The sequence below is a fragment of the Corvus brachyrhynchos genome, unplaced genomic scaffold, assembly GCF_000691975.1.
Source record: "Corvus brachyrhynchos isolate BGI_N302 unplaced genomic scaffold, ASM69197v1 scaffold58, whole genome shotgun sequence".
Classification (NCBI taxonomy): Eukaryota; Metazoa; Chordata; class Aves; order Passeriformes; family Corvidae; genus Corvus; species Corvus brachyrhynchos.
In genome coordinates, this window is record NW_008239539.1 from 413,842 (window position 1) to 433,414 (window position 19,573).

At 48.1% G+C, this 19,573-nt stretch overlaps 1 protein-coding gene across 1 annotated transcript in view; it reads left to right on the plus strand.

Annotated features, from left to right (window-relative positions):
• AXIN1 (axin 1) overlaps positions 1-19,573 on the plus strand; it is a 64,674-nt gene that overhangs the window by 40,617 nt on the left and 4,484 nt on the right. The window contains exons 3-5 of the mRNA XM_017741261.1: positions 4,719-4,815; positions 12,234-12,371; positions 17,369-17,922. Coding sequence (XP_017596750.1) covers positions 4,719-4,815; positions 12,234-12,371; positions 17,369-17,922 — 789 coding nt within the window. The remainder of the gene's footprint in view (positions 1-4,718; positions 4,816-12,233; positions 12,372-17,368; positions 17,923-19,573) is intronic.

Consider the following 19,573-nt stretch of genomic DNA (forward strand, 5'->3'; position numbering starts at 1 on the left):
TGCTCAAGGCAGCAAAAATGAAGAACAACCAGATGAAGTTAAAGAAGGGACTCCTGCTGCTTGACAAGACTTACATGTCTCAGTGCTTTGAATTTAGGCCTCCTCTGAGGAAAATGGCAATAAAAGCCTCGTTTGCTGATGAGCGAGGTTCTTCCCTCTGTGTGCTGTTTACACACAGCAGTCACCCTCAATAATGAAGAAATCTGGCTTCTGCTCCAAGGCAGCACGTGAACGAGGTGCAATCCAAGGCACAAACCTCCATCATACCCTCCATGAGGGGAAAATGTATCTGGACAATTGGGATGCAAACACTGGCTAATTGAGGAATGCTAACAAACCAGGAGAGCAAGGCATGCTCTTCAGTGCAGGCCAGTGGAGAAGGCAGGCACCGAGTGTTTGCGGTGCTCTGCTGCACCAGCTCCCTTCCAAGCTTTGATGTTGGATTGATCCCAGCAACATGGGGTTTGGAAGTGGCTGCATGCGAAGCCTCTAGCAAAGACCTGAGTGATGCTCTGCCTGTCTGAGCTCCTGAGCTGGGGCGATTTTTTGGGAGCAGCCAGCTCACCAAACAGATTGTAAAACTGTGCTGTTACAAGCACACTTACCTAAAAGGCCAGCTTTCAACAGGATGTCTTTCCAGGCACTGGTAAATATTATTGTAATGGGTTGAATTTTTATAATGTTATCAGTCCCTGTTGTTGGAGTAGTTTGCTTTTTGAGTGGCTTAAAAAACATTGCTCTTAAGTGCCTGTGCTCTGCTGATTATTTTTCAGTCTTCCTGTGTCATAGGAATTCCTCTGCCCTTGTAGGCAAAACAGCTCTGGTCCTCTCTGCTGAAACCTGTTTTTATAATCAGCAGGGCAGCTGTGTTGTTTTAGCTGGTTTGTGTGGAGGCAAGGTCTGGGGAGGACACAGTGAGAGGCTCCGGCGAGTGTTGGCCCGGCAATGCTGCGGCCGCAGGTGGGACCAAGTCACTCACCGCTGATGTTCGGTGGAGGGTCAGTGGTAGGTCAGGGATTTGGGGCTCTGCCTGCCCCGTGGACTGCTCAGAGCCTGCCCCAGACTTGCAGCAGCATTTCCAGCAGTCCTAAACTGCTCTTGCTGTCTCAGATAACCCTTCTTGGGGATAGCATCTTCCCAAGTGGAGGAGGCGAGTCTGTGGGTGGGAGGGGTTGTCACAACTGAGGTGCTTGAGGCGAGTTAAGGCAACTGTAGGTAGGAAGGCAGAAGGCAGCAGCTGAAACCATTAAATCTCCATGTGATGTTCCAATTCAGATGCAGAAACACATTAGGTCCATATCTATCTTGATTTCTTCAAGAGCTTACATGGTAAACAAGAGGTAATGTCTCCTCTTTAGCCCAGTGTTGTGCTCCAGCTGAACAATACTCCTTCCTCTGGGCCTTATCATGTGTCCTGGCTTATCTTAGTTGGGAGACAGCTTTGCTTTCCCCCAGGCACTTGGGAAGCCCTCGGTGTGGTGCCTGAAGGGATGGGTAGAGAGATGCTCCTTCCCCAATTCCAGTCAAACCTGCTCCAGAGTAGGGATGGCCAATCCTCAGAACAAAGGGATTTAGGACAGTGGTTATTCCTTCAAAAAGTCGTGCAGATTAAATGCTGTTCCTTGGATGACTGGCCTTTAACCAAAATGCTTGGTGATTTTCACGTCATGCTTCTTTATGTGAAAAAAGTCTCTTGTGACAGAGGTGCTTTGATAAGAGTAATTGGTAGAAAATACCAGTTTGGCTGTGGATTTGTTTTCTGTCTTTCCTAAGGCTAGGGATCCAGAATTACCCCAAGTTTTCCTAAATTTAAACCAGTTTAGCAGCTTTTTAATTTAAAAGATCCCAAATGATGATTTCCAATGTGTTAGGCATAATGGTTGGGTTTGAAGCCTGTCTGCAGAGGAGCAAAGACACCTCTGATCAGATCCAGCTGCAGAGCCACAGGCAACCCACTGCTCACCAGAGGCTCTTGCAGGTCAGTTTGGAGAGGAGAGGAAGCCTCCACACTTCCCCAACAGTAAACTCATTGCATTATCATTAAATAAACAATAGAAATACTCTTTTTCCCTTGTTGCATTTCATCTCTGAGCTTTCTGGTGCTAAAGAAAATCACGTGATGAAACAAGGAAAAACAGTTTGGGAAAGTTTTATTCTAAAAGTAGATGTGCTGTAAAAAAGGTTTAATATTTTTTTTCATATATATATATATATATATTATTTCTCTATCTATTGAAAATATCTCAAAGCAAGCTACCTGACAAAAGGAAAACAAAAGTACGGTATTAGTTTTCCTTGCTTTCCCCCCATCTATTGAATAAGGTTTTGTTGGGATAAAATTAAAGTGCTTATCTTTGAATTTGCTTCCTCTGGTTGAGTTGGCACAGTACATTGAACGAAGGAATGTTCCAAGTTCAGAGGTGGCATTGGGGAATCTAGTTAAAATGACATCAAAGGCAGCACAGCGGGGCTGAACATGTGTTTGAAGCCGGATAGATTAGAGGCCATTATCAGCCTTTCGCTACTGTGCTGGGAACAAAAGTCGCTCTTTCCGCTGGGACTGCTGCTGGGGAGAATTAAAAAAAAGAGAGAGAGAGAGAGAAAGAAAGAAAAATTGCACTTTCTAACATAATGCCGCTTTCCCTGCAAATGGCCGTGTGGCTTTAGTGTGCGAGTTGTGTTCTGGCGCCCGGGTTTTGTGCACTGGTTAAGCTGAAATGTTGACTATTGATGCCGACCAGCGACAGCTAAAATAATCCCTCAGGTTTTTTATTTTTCCTTCTGAAAACTTCCAGTTGTTTTGTTGCCATCCAGTCTAGAAAAGGCTGCATCACAATGTGGTGAAACTCTTTAACCGTTGTGACTCTCATCATTAAAGAAAATTAAGCCACCTAATGAACACTGTCATGTTCCCTGTACAGCAACATGTGGGGAAGTTGTCCTGCTCCCAAGCCGTGTCACTGCAGGCACAGCAGAGATGATGCTCCCAACACACTCTTCCTCCTCCTACATTACCTGCAGCCACTTACCAGAGCTGTAATTAGCCTGGCTCATTTTCCGTTCCCTCGTTTGTCTTCCTGGTAAAAAGCACTTGTCATTAATCATGGGTTTTGTTTTATTTTATTTTAATGGTATTTCATTTTGAATGCCTGGGTTACTGCATGAAATGAGGTTCTTCTGATGTAGGTTGGTGGCGATTCTGCCCGCACCTGCATTTCCAGGGAGCCAGCAGGGCAGCCAGCATGATGGGAACGGGAATGAAAGCTGATGGTGGCCATCCTCACACAGGCTGGTGCTTGAGACTCGGGAGGTTTGCAGGCAAAACACCACAATAAACTGTGTTTCTCTTGCCAAATGGCACCTTGACTTTAAAAATCTGTGGATGAAACAGTTTGGTTTATGTTCTGGAGAAGCATCTGGGGAGAGGGATAGGTGCTAAGGACATTTGGCCTGTGCAAACATCTCATGTTGTGAGATGTGTCAGGACTGGCTCTTTTTCACAGCTGAGGGGTGCGGGGTTGGTAGAAGATGTGCCTGGAAGTTATGTGGTAGTTGGGACAAACTAAATCCCTCCATTCATTTCTACCCACCTCTGTGGTATTGCATGGCCCTCCCAAGCAGTTACCTCTACTGAATCAGGGAAATGTGTGAAATGAAAAAGCTCCAAATTGCCAAGCTCCAGGCTGGCATTTGGTTTTGCATTCGTTGATTTTCCCCAAAGAACCCAAGGTAAACAGGAGATGGGTCTGCGTCCTTTCATAACTGGGCTCCACTCACCCACCTTCTCCTGGTCCCTTGGGTGTGAGTAGGGTGGTGGCAATGCTGAGAACAAAAATGCATTTCCTTTCTTTGCCTGGAGTCACACTTAGGCAGTGATGCTTTGCCATTTGGGGTGCTTAGCAGAGACTGGTGCCTCTGACCCACTGACTCCTGTGTACCCAGGCTCATGGCAGAGCCGTGGATCCAACTCCTGGTCTGTCAGAACCAAGGATTGTGGCCACCACTGTCTCTTTCCTTTGCAGAGACCTCTGTCACCACCTCTTTCAGCACAGGCACAAAGCCAAGCAGTGCTGGTTCCCTTGGTTGTGACTGCCTGTGACATCCCTTCCTAACCTTGTCCAGCCTCCCCTGGGGAAGGGGCTGGTTCTTCCCTCCAGTGACCCCAGTATCAAGCCCATAATTTCAGATTGAGCTAGAGATCGCCTTGGGAGCAGTGGGGTTTATACCCCCTTGCTTTGATAAGCCATTTGAGCAGCTGTCTTGCTCTCTTAAAAATATATACCTTGTTCCCTGACCAAGTTCCCCTTGGAGCAGATGCTCACTGAGCTCCCACTCCTCCTTCTCCCCCCTCTCTTAGCCTGCCCTGTGGTTTAATGTGTACATTACAGGCTCTTTATAGAAAGCAACCAACTATAAAAGGTACCAGGATGCAGTCCAAGTCCTTCTCCCTGCCCTCTGCCTTGGGCAGCAGTCGCAGGAGCCCTACCTCACTCTGCTCCCAGTGGATGCTGTGTAAGTCCTCCTGGCCCCCCATGCCAGAGCTTTCTTTGATTCAGGGACCTGCGTGAGCATCGTTCCCCACATGGGTCCCTCTTACTCTGGGCATGCAAACATGAAGGGGTTTCTTACTGGCCATGCTGTGTCAGCAAGACTTAAATGAACATAATGTGTCAGAGAAAGGCACTAAAGCAGGGCATGTTGTTGTTTTATTCCGACAGAGATGGGATCCCACCGTACAGACTCCGAAAGCAGCATCGCAGAGAGATGCAAGAAAGTGCCAAAGCAAATGGACGCGTGCCACTACCTCACATTCCTGTAAGTAGCACTATCTCCTTCCCAGGGGTAAATATGCAAAATATGTGAGATCTCTAGCAGACAGTTGCTCTGCTTGTGCTCGAGTTTAATCCCCCTTAGTGCTGTATTCACTTGGGGATGCTTTAAGATGACATACATTGTGCTAAGAAAAGGCTTGGAGCCTTCTGCCAAACTCACCATCCAGGGCTGCCCAAAGCACAGGATTTTTCTTAACCATTCAGTCAGTAGCTGATTGTTTCTCCTGGATGAGAATGGAAGCACTGGCTGGCATTTATCTGCAAGCAGTTCCATGCCCTCAGGTGAGCTGGAGGTGTTTGTGGAAGGTGTAGGAGGCTGTTGGACATGGAGGCTGATGTAGCTCTCAGCCAAGGTCAGCTGGGGAGAAGTGCAATGGTCCCCAGCAGTATTTCTGCACTGAGCAGCCAGAAGAGCTGTAACCTGTTCTCAAGGACTCAGCAAAGCTCACCCGGGGACACGAGGCAGGAGAAAAAAAATGGTGCAGGAGTATTTCATTTATCTGGCACTGTCTCCTTGGTTGCTCCAGGTGATCAAACAGCCTTTGGAAGATGAGCACAACTGCTAGGGCTCTGCATCACCATCTGCAGCTCTGCTTATTATTGTTTTCTTTTTGTGAGAAGTTACAGGTGACATTTAATATCTAGTAGGGAATAAAGGTGCTTCTTTCTCCTTTGGACAGCTGGACGCCAGCACAAATCAAATAGGAGAAGAAAAAGCTTCCATCTGCTTTTTCCAGAAGTGCCTTCAAACTTGACGCAGCTGTTCCCATCCTGCCTGCTCAAAGCAGCACAATACCAGCAGAAATACACCCTTGTTTTAATCTGATTTAAAAGTAAAAAACCCACACCAAAACCACACTCTTTGTTTTGCCTTTTAAATTAGATTATTTTCCTTAGATTTAAGAGGGTCTCCTGTGCTTTGATCACTGGGTTGACAATAAAAGCCCTGGCTGCGGACGCTCATAGCCATCCTTGCTCAGTCACCTCTCTTTTCACACAGTTGCTTTCACAGTGTGGTTGCTGTTGAAAAGGCTGGCTGGGTGCCTTTTTATTTCACTTGATGCCATTTTTACTGTAAGCATGGCTTTGTTAGAGTTGAAGTTTGAAAGCTTGGCCTTTATTTTTTGTTGTTATTGTTGTTGCTGTTCCCCAACAGTGTGAACTACTGACTGAATATTCTCCAACTTCAAAGCTTGTCAGTAGCTTTACCTTTTGGATAAAAATAATAGTGGCTTTCTGTTGGATGGTGTGCACTAGCAATGCCTCAATGAACTGCAGGTTATAAACTCAGAGTATGGAGCATTAAATATGTATAGTGAGCTCTACTTTAACGAACTTCCATCTGCCAAACATTTCTTTTGTTGAACTGAATAAGTGTCATTCCAGCAGCAGTTCCTTGCAGGCTAATTAGTTTTACTTAGCATTAAATTTTATCGACCTTTTTGGAAACCAGTTTTAAAAATGGGGTAAAAAACAAGGTTTAAATTGCCCACCTGCTGCTTATAAATTTTTATATTATCCTACTTACCTACACAGTCTTTTAGAATTACATATTCCTCCTAAACTACACACAGATGCTTCACAAGGATTTTTTTGTGAAACATCCACTGTTCCCATTAGGTTCTGCACTGTAATTTTAAGTCCCAAGGAAAAAGGCATCTTGACACATATTTGTATGGGAGTGGAGGACTGAGAAGTTGAGTTAGTTCTAGTCTTTCTCCAGGGAATAAAAGTTTAGTTCAGACACTCTGGCACCTCCTGCCAGCCAATTACTGACACAGAATTGGCATCGACTTCAGAGAGGCACTGCTCTGCCCTTGCTTATCAATCAGCCAAGAAAGGAGAAGGTAATTAGACAATGTGTTTTGACAACACCAGTGTGAAATGTTATAAAGTTACTCTTTAAAATTCAGCTCTAACTGCACACTCTTTGAATTAAACAGCTCAAATTAGCAAGGAGCCATGCAAATGTTTCTTGAAACGTTGCCTTCTGAAGCCAGTGCTTGGGCTATCCCGCAGCCCGTGGCTAAGTCAGGCTGGACCTGGGGTTAGCTGCTTCCAAACGTGTGGCAGTGATGAAATCACAACCTTTGAGTGAAGGTCTTTATGGACTCCTATCTCTGACATAGCCAGAGTCCATGCTGATAGCGCCTGCAGAATGCACAGCATGTTTTCCTACTGATAATAGGGAACCTCCTACTTCCGAAAGTCATTTCAGAAGTCCTTTACAGACCTTCCCATTCCCTGACAAGTGAGTTATGGGGCTATTATGCAAAATTCTGAAAGGACTTATATTGCTTTTAATAGCAGCACTTGTAGTTAGGTCCAGAAGCTATAAACTGCAGTGATTATATGTTCGGAGGAGGCTGCCCGCTGGTCCCAGCAGCTGTGCTGCCTCCAAGTAGTGACAGCGTGTGCTGGCTATGTGGGACGCCCTGCTCAGCAGCAGGACACATTGTGTGGATGGCCCTGATCTATATCTTCCACACTTAGCAGCTCACATCTTCCACACTTCCCCAGTCACCAGTGCTCTTAAGTTTGGAAAAGTTGTGTTCTGTGAAGTGGCGCTCTGCCCAGGAATGCAGTGGGGGAGGATCTCCAGCAAGCAGTGAGACCTCTGGTTTGTGCCTCTGGCAGGAACACATTACACAGAGAGTGAGTGTTGCTTTCATGTGGTTTTCCATCTCTCTCTTGGATTTGAGCAGAGTCTTGGAGCGCTAAGGAAGGAAAGAGCAAGCAAGTTCCCAAAGCAAGGGAGAAAGCCCAGAGCATCCCGGGCTGTACCTGGCTCTGGCATTCATCCATTCCCAGGAGAGGATGGGAGATCCTCTTTTTCCACAGCAAATTCAGAAAAATCCAACCTCAAGCATTAGACCTGGTGCTTGGTTGGTTTGTTTAACTGCATAAAGAAGCCATTTTATGATGTTCTTGCTGTGGCCTGAACATTGGGCAGGAGCTCTCCTTTCCTGCCCCACAATCAAGGATGCTGCAGGGTGGCTTTCGTGGTGTTCCTGGGTAGAACAGAAGGTTTCGAGTGACTGCTGTGCTGTGCTGTACAAGTGAGGAGTGCACAGGGGGAGCCTGGCCTCGTGCTGCCTGGATAACTGCAGCTAAATGAGCTTTCTGCTCCTGTGAGTTGGGAACCTGCTCGGAATTCCCATCAGCTGTTTTCTGCCATTTTCCTCAAATGCCTTGCCACAGCGGGACTCCTTGCTAATCCCTGAATGCTGCTGAAGTGGATGCTGAAATCCAGCTATCCGTGAGCTCTGCCACAAGTGTTTCTGGTATGGAAATACCATTTATCTGTTAAAAATTTATGTCACAGAGGAATGCATTAATCTAAGAAACATGGATGTTCAGAAGTTCTTCTCTCTTGGCTTCTCTAGCCTGTCATCTTCCTTTCATTTCCAAGACTGACTTGTGATCTAACAACAGCCCCTCAGGCATCATGGAGGCGTCAAATCTCTTGTAGAAGAGGGAGATTTATCAGCACAGAATTCTTTGGCCCAGTCACATCTGTCAGAAACAGTTCAGCCCAAACCACAGATCCCTGGAGCTGGTTAGGGAACCTCTACCCAGTATAATGTTGAAAAACTTCCTGTTTCATCTCAGAGCAGTTGAGGCTGATGCTTCCCAAGGGGAACCTGCAAACTGCAGTGAGATTCTTCCCTTTCAGCCTTTTCACATTTCGGATGCCAGTGTGTTCTGATGTGTAGCTTGGTCCTTATGCCTCTGTTTCTCAGGGAAGGTGAAATCCGTCAAAACCCAAGAGCTGTATCTGCCTCATGGAGCAAAATCCATGGAATTCCTGCTCCATCAGCTCCAAGAAAAGAAGGGGAAAACGTTAGAGCAGCTGCCTAGTAGAACAGCTGGAGAGCTTGTGTATGTTTTAGCAGGCTGCTTCTTCACAAAGGTACCAGAGCTTCAGACACTTCATGTGTCAAGGACAATGTTCTAGTATAGGTACCCCAATAAATCCTTCTTCAGAGCTGTCACAATGAAAGATTGCTCCATCTAGACCAGTTCAAGCAATTTCTGTTTTTCCCAATCCACCTGGCATTCAGTCTCCCATCTGTTGTCCTCTGCAGCCTCTCCAACTCAGCGTGGTTTGGTTCTGGACAGACCTATCTAACTAGTGCCATTAAATAAAACATTCGATAAAACAGCTGTAGATAAACAGGTCTTTAAAATGAAGCGCTTCCTTTCTGAATTGTTGATGTAGAATGTCCAGAGACCTCATTGTGGTCCAGATTGAAGGGCTGGATCCTCAAAAACCAGCCAGCTCTTGGAGAGTGCTGCACCTTTTACTTGGATCAAAAGCTCTTCTGATTTCAGAACAATAAGCAGCTTATTTACAGCTCCCTTGGCAGGACTCTGTATGCCCATGGGAAGCTGGGGGCTGGTTCAAAATCCTGAAGCCCTGAAGGATCCTGCTCTGGGCACAGGCTCAGCCTGGCTGGTCTTTGATGGAGCGTATTTCCCTCATCTTCCTTCTGAAGTCAGGCCCATCATTTGATAAAGGCTTCAAACACTTTGTTGTCTTAAGCCTTTTGAACCAGGTCAGTGCAATCCATGTTTGCTGTCTAGGGAGACAGAGAGAGCCCTCAGCAGTTATCTGTATTGTTTCAGCACAGGGAATTTGCATTCATTATTCTGCAATACTATTAGTTTTGGGGAAGTCTGTGTAGCTCATCCTTTGAGCTAGGAATAAAGTCAGAGCCATGGTGATGTTCAGAGCATCATCCTGCTCACCAGCTCTCTGAGTTACCCTTACAGGTACCCACCAGCACAGCATAGGGCATGTGCAGCTGGTATCCATGGGGTGAAGTGGGGTTTATTTCAGTTGCACTGATCTCAGATGCTCAGGGAGACCCTTGCGGAGGGAACTGCATCTCGCACCCTCAAACAGGCTGCTGAGGCCCTCTGCAAGCTATTGTGCTGAGTGGGAAGCTCCAAGGACAGGGCAGTGGGTTTTGCAGATGCAACAGTTTTTCAAAGAGAGAGGGAAACAAGTTCATCCTAAAGATTCTTGGGTTCGATTATTGTAGTTTCTGTAGTCGAGATTCAGTCACCTCCAGACTTTGAGAGGTCATGGATAAACGTGCTGAGGTATTAGTTGTAAAAGACCCAGAATCATCTTATTTTGAGTTCCCTGGATACAGCAATGATTCCAAATATCTTCAGATCCTTACCATTGCTGGGCCTGCAAGGAACCACCTCATTGTGACAGGACTTGGACACTCAAGTTAGCAAACTTCAGCCCTTGCACCCACTGCTGCCACAGGCTCAGGAGAGACTTTGGTTTGGGATGCTGCCTTGCATCAAAGGCTAGGAAAACAAAGGGTAATTCTTTCCCAGTTGTGCTTTTCTGTGGTAGCTGCACCGAGGAGACCCAAGACCGTAAGTGCTGAGCTCCCAGCTGCCTCTTATGAGGCTCATTAAGTGTCTAACGGAGCAGGGCTTGGTGCTGCCATCTATAAACAACCGCAGGGAGAGTTGGCATCCTGAGGTGGCAGGAGGGAGGGAACACGTCACCCAGCAGGTTGGGACTTGTCAGGCAAGTGAGAGAATTCCGTCCTTGGGAATTGCTGGTGTGGTCTCACAAGGAAGGATGGTGATGGTCACGGGGTTGGGGTTTCTGAAGGAAGCAGGATCCCTTAGCCAGAAGTGCTCCCCTGGGCTATGCAGGGGAACAGGGAGACATCCTGAGAAGCTCCTCAGGGAGTAACAGAGCAGGAACCAGCTCTGCCACATCTTCCCCTGTCCTGGAGCACATCTGGAGCCCATTTCTGGACTACACAAAGGTGAAACATGCCACTTCGGCCGCTCTGCCAGTATTTCAAGACTGAACATCATTTTTGTTAATGAAAATCTTTTTCTGCAGTTTTTTTTCTTGTGATACAGGCCACTGGTTTGCAGGGCTGGAGGTCCTGTTGGCACTAAAGACATTGTCATCCCAGGGTGGTGACATCACCTCACACATGTTGTGCCCTCTCCATTGGCTGCAAGGATGACGGGAATGGTTGGTTGGGGCTGTTCCCAGCTCAGATGGGTCACTGGGATTGAGATTTGCTGGCAGGCTCAGGAAGACCCATCCCTCTTGGCAAACAAAACAAGCAGTGCTTTAACTGGGACCTCTGCAACCCAGCTGGGGTGTCATGAAAGAGTCTTCAGCTTCTCAGTGCCATCAGTGGGTTCTTAGTGCCTCTGGTTTTCTCCCCTGCCTTCTGGCTGGCAGAGACAGAAAAGCCAATGTGATTTGCATGCTTTTGTCAGGTTTTGAGGCAAAGCAGCATTTTAGTGTTCTGCTTTGATCTTCTGTCTGGCCTGGGATAAATTCGGGTGGTCTCTCATCCTCCTTTAAAGTTTTCAAGCTCGATGTCTGCTTCTGCTGCTGCATTTGTTCTTTTGCTATGAATTATCTCACGTCTTCACATTTAATTTTATCTCTGGTCCTATAGAGTGTATATTTCTCTCATGTTAGTATTGAAATATTGGAATGCAGAGTTTTATGCTGTTGAATTTTCCAACTATTTTTCCTCCAAATTAAATTTTTATCTCTGCTGTGTCATTTTACTTTTTCTACTATTTAAAAAAATAATACAGAAAGGATAAAAATGAGGGGGAAAATACAGCAGCTGATAGCTTCATACTTCACTACACAAACTTCTTATCCTAGAACCCAGGAATTTAGGGACGAAGTAACAGCATAAGGAATCAAGAATGTCCTTGAACTGCCATAAATATTCATTTATTCACCCAGAGCAGGCAGAAAAATGGCACCTCTGTGCTTGTAAGAGTGCTGTATTGATAAAGCAAGCAGGGAATCTTTGACGGCTCTGAAGAGCTGAGATGCAATCCTGTAGGATCTTCCACCAAGAGAGGATGCTTTGTGGGAATTGGGACCTTTGTGGCTGTGGGCTAGATTTGCAGAGATTGACTGGCATACACCGATCCTCCTGGGATAAGCTGAGTAAGTGTGCACCAGAGTCCTCCCTTCTACCAAACTGAAAGCATAACTGCTATAAACAGGGGGTTGGAGGGTTGAAAGGTCTGTACATCATTTTGCCACCCTTTGAGACCAGGATATGCCTGTTGACCGTGTGTCCATTGGGAGAAAAGCACACACTTCCATCCCTGAGTGGAATTTGGTGCCGAAAGAGCTTTTTGAAACCTTTCCCTTAGGTGGGGTGGTCTGTGGAGCTGGTGCCAGCTGAGGAACTTGTGGAGGTGGTGGCTCAGCTTCCAGCCCCCAGGTCTTGGGCTGCACCTGAGTGCCTGCCTGCCTGTCCTCCCCCAGCTCCCACCGGAACGACTGGCATTTCCAGTTATCAAAGGCTCCCAAAGAAACGTGGGATTTTAATGCATCCTTTGCTAAGCCGTGCTGTGTTCTCCCTGCAGCGTACCTACCGAATGCCAAAGGATATCCACGTGGAACCAGAGAAGTTTGCTGCAGAGCTGATCAACCGTTTGGAGGAAGTACAGAAGGAACGTGAAGCAGAGGAGAAGTTAGAGGAGCGCCTTAAACGCGTTCGAGCGGTCAGTGACATTCTTACCTCCTCTGCCAGCCTGGGACTCAGCTTACCCTGTACCACAGGGAGCTTCCAGCTGCTGTGGAAGCAACTGGGGTGGCCAGTTCCATGCTCTGCTGCCGTGGTCATCACTGGCACAGGGCTCCTGGAGGCTCCTGGAACCCCCAGAGCTTCCACGATGCTGTTCCCCCATCCATGCAGGGCTCTGTGAGCTCCTGTGCTCCCTCCCTGTGGAAGATACCAGCCATGGCACGGCAGTGCCCACTTCTGCCATCACTCAGGGGCTGTGGATGCTCTGCATCACCTTCTTTGGCACCCTGGCTCTCCTGATTTTGTGAGCAATCCCTAGGGACTGTGTAAGAGGGGTTCACCTTCCCGTAGGAGGTTTTGTGTGATCCCTATTTCCCCCATAAATGGTAACCAGATGACAGGTGATGTTGTGCTTGGGGGTGTTTGTGTCTGCCATCAGGCCATTTCTACCACAACCAAAAGGGTTCTGCCCATCAGTGCCTAGCACACCCTAGAAATTTTGGAAGTGGTCAGGTGTGGCATTGAAAAACCCTCTCCTGGGCAGATGAACACACTGACTCCACTGGGATACCTAGCCATTGGCACTGAGTGCTGTGAGCCATGGTACTGCTGGGGCCCCTCAGAGCCTGAGGATTTGTTAGATGAACCGTGGGAGATGTGCAAGGCCTTTAGCTCCACAACAAGCTCCAAGAGGGAGAGAGTGAGATCCTGTCCATCTGCTATTACCTGTGTGAGACCCCTGTTCAGCAGTATTCACACCATAGCTTTTCTTCTGAGACGCTGCATCTCATGGGTACCTGCACATCTTGTGGTAGGGATAGAGGAGAGATCCCAGAGGACACCGGTGTTACTGAACATCACTAGTTCAGTGTAGCTACAGGCCTGTGTGCCAAAGTTTTGGGGATCTGCACTATTAGCTGCTGTGGCCCTCAGGTGAAGGCTCTGGGCTCTGTAACCTGCAGCCCTCCCTTAAAGCAGAGGTGTTGGTGCCTGGCTCTGCTGGCTCTGTGCTTTCAGGGAAGTTGAGCTTCTGGGGCCCCAGGAAAGAACCTTCAGCCCCAATGGAGTATTTTAAAATGCTCATCTAGTAGCTCCCTAAACAGGAAAAAACTGTAGGTTTTAGTGTTGGCTTTAAACTGCGTCTGCATTTCAAATGCAGAGAACTGAGGAAGGCAGAAAGATCTGCAAGGTCCCCTCCAGCTCCAGGTGTTTTCCAGCAAACTCCCTACACCTCTGCATCCAGCCAGAAAAGGCCAGCCAGGTGCTATTTTGGGATTAGATTCCTGTTCTTCTGGAATTGCACTGTTTTCCTGTTTGGTGACTATTGCTTTCTAGGCAAAGACAGTGTAATCAGCAGCATCTTCTGCTAACACAGTCCTAGAACACTCTTCTTCCTCCTCTTGCTATGGCTCCATTGCAGCCCCCACCTGGACCAAATTACATTATCCCAGCCCTCTGCCTCCTTGAAGAAGCTGCCAGTAGCAATACCATAAAATCAGCAAATACCTATGTGCCAGAGAATATATTTAAGTCTGTTTAAACACTTTTTTGTGTGACTTAATCTATTTTTAAGCCCAGGACTCCCACTAATGCTGTATATTAAACCTCTTTGCTGTCTCCAGAATGTATTTCGTTGACTGGCTGGCATCTGGCATTAGCCATTCAGGAAAATGTCAGAGTAAGCAATTGTAGCTTTTTTAGGTCAGCACTTAAGGTGCAGGAGCTGCTGGTATCAGCAAGAGGGAGAACTGGAATCCTGATAGATCACAGGGCTTTTTCTGTGACCTGAACACCGGGACTGCAGGGTAACCTCTTCCCAGGTCTGCATGGCTCCCTGCACAGCTGCACAGGGAAAATCAGGAGTGTTAGTCACACTGGGCAGTTACCAGCCTAACAGAGAAGCTGGAAATACTTTGCAAAAGCTAGGGGAAAAGAATTTTTCTCCCCCATACCGAGCAGCCTGCAGGTTCCCTTTCAAAGCCACATCATGCAGTAACATCGAGAGGTGGCATCTGATTTGAAGCCAAATGCCTTTTACTGAAAAGACTGTCAGGTTTCCGCTTTACCAAAAAGCAATTGCTGAGTTCATTAATTATTCTGAGAAACGTGGCAGAGGATTAGAGGATGTGCATGTTCCCTTATTAGTTTTTGAGACACTTCAGCCTCGTGTCCACCCATGGAATCTGCAGTATCAGGTCACAGAGATCAGTATTGGATCATACAGATCACTCTGTCTGAACTGAGCAAATGGAAAATAAGCCAGGGAGAAGCAAAGCCACCACTGAGATTCTCACTGTTTGAATGTGAAACATTGCCTGACTAGAGAGGAAAATCATTTGCATGACGATCGAAGAGGCACTCGTGCTTAGCAGAGCTGTTCTCCCTTCCCAACCAGCAGCAGCCTGATGGGTGGGACTGGAGGAAGGCAGAGAATGAGGTTTGCAGCAAGGTATCGCCTGCCTGTGGCTCATCAGTGCAGCTCTCAGCTCCTAATTCAAAGGGAAGGGCACCCCCAGCCTTGCTGGAGAGTAAAAATAGCTCAGCAGTCAGCAAAGTTGGAGCTGCATCTCTGGCTGCTGCTGCCTGTGGGAGCCGGTGGAAGAGCTTTCTGACAGTATTATGTCAACAAAGCACCATCTAGTGGTGATGGCACCGGGGCTCCCTGCCCGCCCAGAGTGTCACCTGCCCGCCCAGAGCACTGCCAGGCTGTGCCAGCATCACTGCCTGGCTGTGCCCGGCTCCCTGCCAAACTTTCCCCAGCTCCTTTCCAGGCCTTGCCCAGCTCACTGCCAAGCTATGCCCAAATCTCCACCAGGCTCATTTCCAGGCCTTGCCCAGCTCACCACAGCGAGGTCCCAAAACACGGCTCCAGAGCCCACACCACGTATGTTGTTTTTTTCACTGCAGACTGAGCACAGTGAAAAGATTCAGCAGAGTTGGTTCCTGCAACCTTGACTCAAACCTTTGCCCTGCTCAAGGGGAGACAACAGCTTGGGATAAGCACCCCAAATCCTTCATTCCCTGCTGTTGTCTCACTGTTAGGGTGTTCCTACCTGATGTGAGGCTCAGGCCAGTACTGGGGGTGGTAAGGCAGGTCCCCGTGGACCCACCCCAGCAGCAACTGCTCCTGCCTGTGGTCCTGCTTGGGGTCCAGATCTGCTCAGTGACACAGATGAGCTGAGCCAACATGAACTGAGAGAGCCTTTTCTCCCCTTAGCCTATCCTGATCTCGGTCTTGAAGCAAAAGTCCACATTACCTGCAAAATGGGGTTCTAGGCAGCCGGAGGATTTCCCAAATCCCAGGCACCCATTTGGGTGGACCAGCCTGGGTTCTCACTCTCATGCCACTTTGCTTAGGTGTGACAGCACTGCCAGAGCTCTGGGCTGAGCAGGAAGGACATGCTGCCATTCCTCAGGGATCTGTGCCAGGGTCAGATCCTGCCCTGCACATCAGCTGGTGTTTAAACCTGTGAGATACCAGCTCCAAAAGCATCCCAAGTGCTGAGGGTATCACTGGGTATCACAAAATGCTAATAAATGGTCTCCTCAGTGGCAGGGACGTAGTCAGCATATCCCTCACTGTTCCTTATCCCTGAGCTCAGTGCCCAGGGCTGGTGGCTGGTGAGCTGTGGCGTGTGGCTGTAGATGAAGGGTGCCTCTGAAGCTCTTCAAAGTGATATGTTAGAAAGTGCTGTGTCCCCTCCAGACATCAGCATCATGTCACACCCCTAGGGTTACAGCACCCACGCCTGTGGCACTTTGAAAGCCTGGCATTGTCCGTGCTTCAGGCCTGAGCCCCAAGGTGTGACACTGGGAGGAAGTCTGTTATTTGCTTTCTTGCTGTGTGGTTGGCAGCTGAAACTTTGAAGCTGGTTAGCAAGTGATGGATGATGGCATCTGACAGGCAAAGCCAATGGAAGGCAGTGTTTTCCAGTAGATGCATGTATCTGGCAGGGCAGAGATACCCTGTGCTGCAACTGATTTCTTTACTGTGCCAAAGGAGGAAAAGAGTGGTATTAAAGGACTCACTGGAATCCTGCTTATGTAATTAAAACAAATAGGAATCCTGACTTCCAATAAAGAAACTTCATAAATATCTGAGTTTATGTTGGAGCGTAAAGTAGTTCGTCAGCATCAAAACTGTGGCTGTCAGCATGGAGGAGTTTAATTCTTCCTGGCAAGGACTTAAGAGTCACTAACAGCATGTCCTAGACCAGTGTGAACTGCAAGAACAAGCAGTTAGTTCCAATCCCTTTCTTTATCTGCACGAAGTGTTTCACTCCAGCCTTAGCATGCCCGGGAGAAATCAATGTTTGATTTCCAAAACCATTGATGCAGCTGTCGACCTTCACTTGCTCCCTTGTGTTACAAGCCTTCTCTTGGCTTTACCTTGTGAAATAGTCATTTGGGTGAGAAAACCTCCCTGGTCTCACCTGACTCAGAACTGATTTGCTGCACATCCTGTAGCTCTGGGCTTTATCTGATGGGCTTTGAAGCAGCGCCTTACCAAAGGCACGTAGGAAGCTGAAGGTACACTGTGGTAAGTTATGTTTCTGCTGCTGGTTGTTGCAGAACCACCTTCAAGGTACTTGGAGTAAGGCTCTGCCTGCTCTAGTTGAGTCATTAGGCTTGTCAGCTGTGTTTGTAAGCCTGGTTGTGATGTGTGGGCTGCTTGGCAGAGCTCCTTGGGTGGTGTGTGCTAATGGTGGCTCAAAAAGCAGATACAGAGACCTGAACTGCTCTGCTCGATGGCACCCAGACTGCACAGGCTTGGCTTGAGCATTAGGAATTTCCCATCAGTCTGAGACAGGTCTCTAGAGGGGTGGTGGATCTCCATCATCTTAAAGATCTGACTGGACTGAACCAGGCCTGACCTAAGGGTTAGCAGCAGTCCTGCTGCAAGCAGAAGATGGGACTAGGGACCCCTTCCACCACTCCACTGTCATTCTCTGATTGTTCCTGTGTTTCCTGCAGGAAGAAGAAGGTGAGGATGCAGATATCTCTTCTGGTCCATCGGTCATGAGCCACAAGATGCCTTCTGCCCAAGCCTTCCATCACTTTGCTCCTCGTTATGCTGAGATGGGCTGTGCTGGGATGCAGATGAGAGATGCCCACGAAGAAAACCCCGAAAGCATCCTGGATGAGCACGTGCAGCGTGTGATGAAAACTCCAGGCTGCCAATCTCCAGGACCCGGCCGTCACTCTCCTAAGCCACGGTCCCCAGAAAGTGGCCACTTAGGAAAGCTGCCAGGGACACTAGGAACAATTCCTCCAGGGCATGGCAAGCACACAACAAAATCAGGAATGAAACTGGATGCAGCTAACTTATACCACCATAAACATGTCTACCACCACATCCATCACCACAGCATGATGAAACCAAAAGAGCAGATTGAGGCTGAGGCCACACAGCGAGTGCAGAACAGCTTTGCTTGGAATGTAGATTCACATAACTATGCAACAAAGTCACGAAACTACAGTGAAAACTTGGGCATGGCCCCTGTCCCCATGGACTCTTTAGGCTACAGGTGAGTCAAGGAACACCCAATGGGATTCCCAAAGTCGTGGCTTCTCTAGGAAGCTCTTCCATAAACAGGCTGTAGCATGTCAGGGAAACAGTGGTTGAACCTTTTCCTTGAGAACTTATGCTGGCACGTGGTTTGAGGGCTCTTCCCCTTCAGAAATGGATATGGCCTGATAACCCTTATAGAGGCCTTTTTATCTCTGTGATCTAGTGCTGAAAGACACCCTCTAACCAGGATTTTTATTGGTCTTGGTTAAAAAGTAGGTTTTCTGCTCCTTAAAGCAGTGGAGATGCTTAGAAATTGCAGGTGCTGGTCTACTTCTCCACGCACCAGGAGTTGGGTGTTGGAGCTGTGTCTCAAGGTCTGGGTAATAGAAACAGGTCTCTTAAGGTATTTATGAGAGGACAAAAAACCCCCACCTTATTTGTTGCAAGGCTGAACTCACTCACCAGAAGTGCTCCTTTCTCCTCCTAACAAAGCAATGGACACTGCAGTTCTGCCCCTGCAGCCAGTCCCAAGGGGATGTTCTCCAGGGTGGGGAACCGTCTGCCCAGAAAAGCCATTTTGCTGCATTACAGGCTGTTGTCCATCTTTCCTTGGCCATTTGAATTCCTCCATCCCTTCCATGCTGTAGGGAGGAGGGGCAGCTCCTTTTCTGTGGCGAGTTTTGCTGGTCCTGTTACTGGGTGACTGCAAAGGCTGGAGTGCAGCTCGGGGCTGACCACGGTGAGGGATGGGGATGGAGCAGCCACAGGGGAAAGCTGTGCTCACCCTGAGTGTGTCTGGCTCCCCAGGGCTGAGGCTTCGGGGTGTTGATTTGCAGTGTACCAGCGGTGGGACAGTTAGTGAAGGCAGGTTGGCTGCGTCTGCAGCAGGCAGGATCAGCTTTCTGGGGTGGCAGGAGGGAGGCAGAGTGCAGAGGCAGACAAAGCAAACTGCTCTTCAGGAGGGAGGCACTTAAATCCACCATGTTTCTATGGGGAAAGGGTTTTGCTTCAACAGAGATGAGCGTGGCCATGCTGTGCCAACCCAAAGCCCCATCTAGACACAAGACTTCCTTCTAGCAGCAGCTACAGCATATATTTAATGAGGTTTTTTAAAAGGACATACTCAGAGCTGTCCTTTCTCTGGCACAAACTCCCAGTTCCTGGATTTCAGAAGCTTCACAAGACAAGGGTTTGCATCCAAATGGTCTTGTTTGGCAGCCAGCAGTCTCTTGTGGTGGCTTCTCTGACTCTTGTTGAACCCAGCTGGTGTGCTGTTCCCCCAGCCCCCCATGACTGTGTCTGTGGGTCAATGACAACCTGCAGAAAACAGCATTTTTTTTGTTTGCACTGAACCTGCTGGTGCAGAGTTGCTTTTGATACCCAGTAGTCCTCATGTTGGGAGAAGCAGAGAAGAAGTTGTCAGCTTGCCCTACCTTTGTAGATCTGCAGCAGTACCTCTCGAGGCTTTCTCCAAAAAAATCAGCAAAGCTATCCAGGGGACTGTTGCTCCTCTGTGGTGTTCAGGTTGTTTTTCCTGTGTGTGTTAGTGAACATGCAGGAGCGAGGCCCTATGGAGTAAAGCAGGTGGATGATCAGGACAGTGGGAGTCTCATGGAATGACAGGCCTGCATGGGGGAATTCTCCTGAGCATGGGGCTGCTTGGCTGG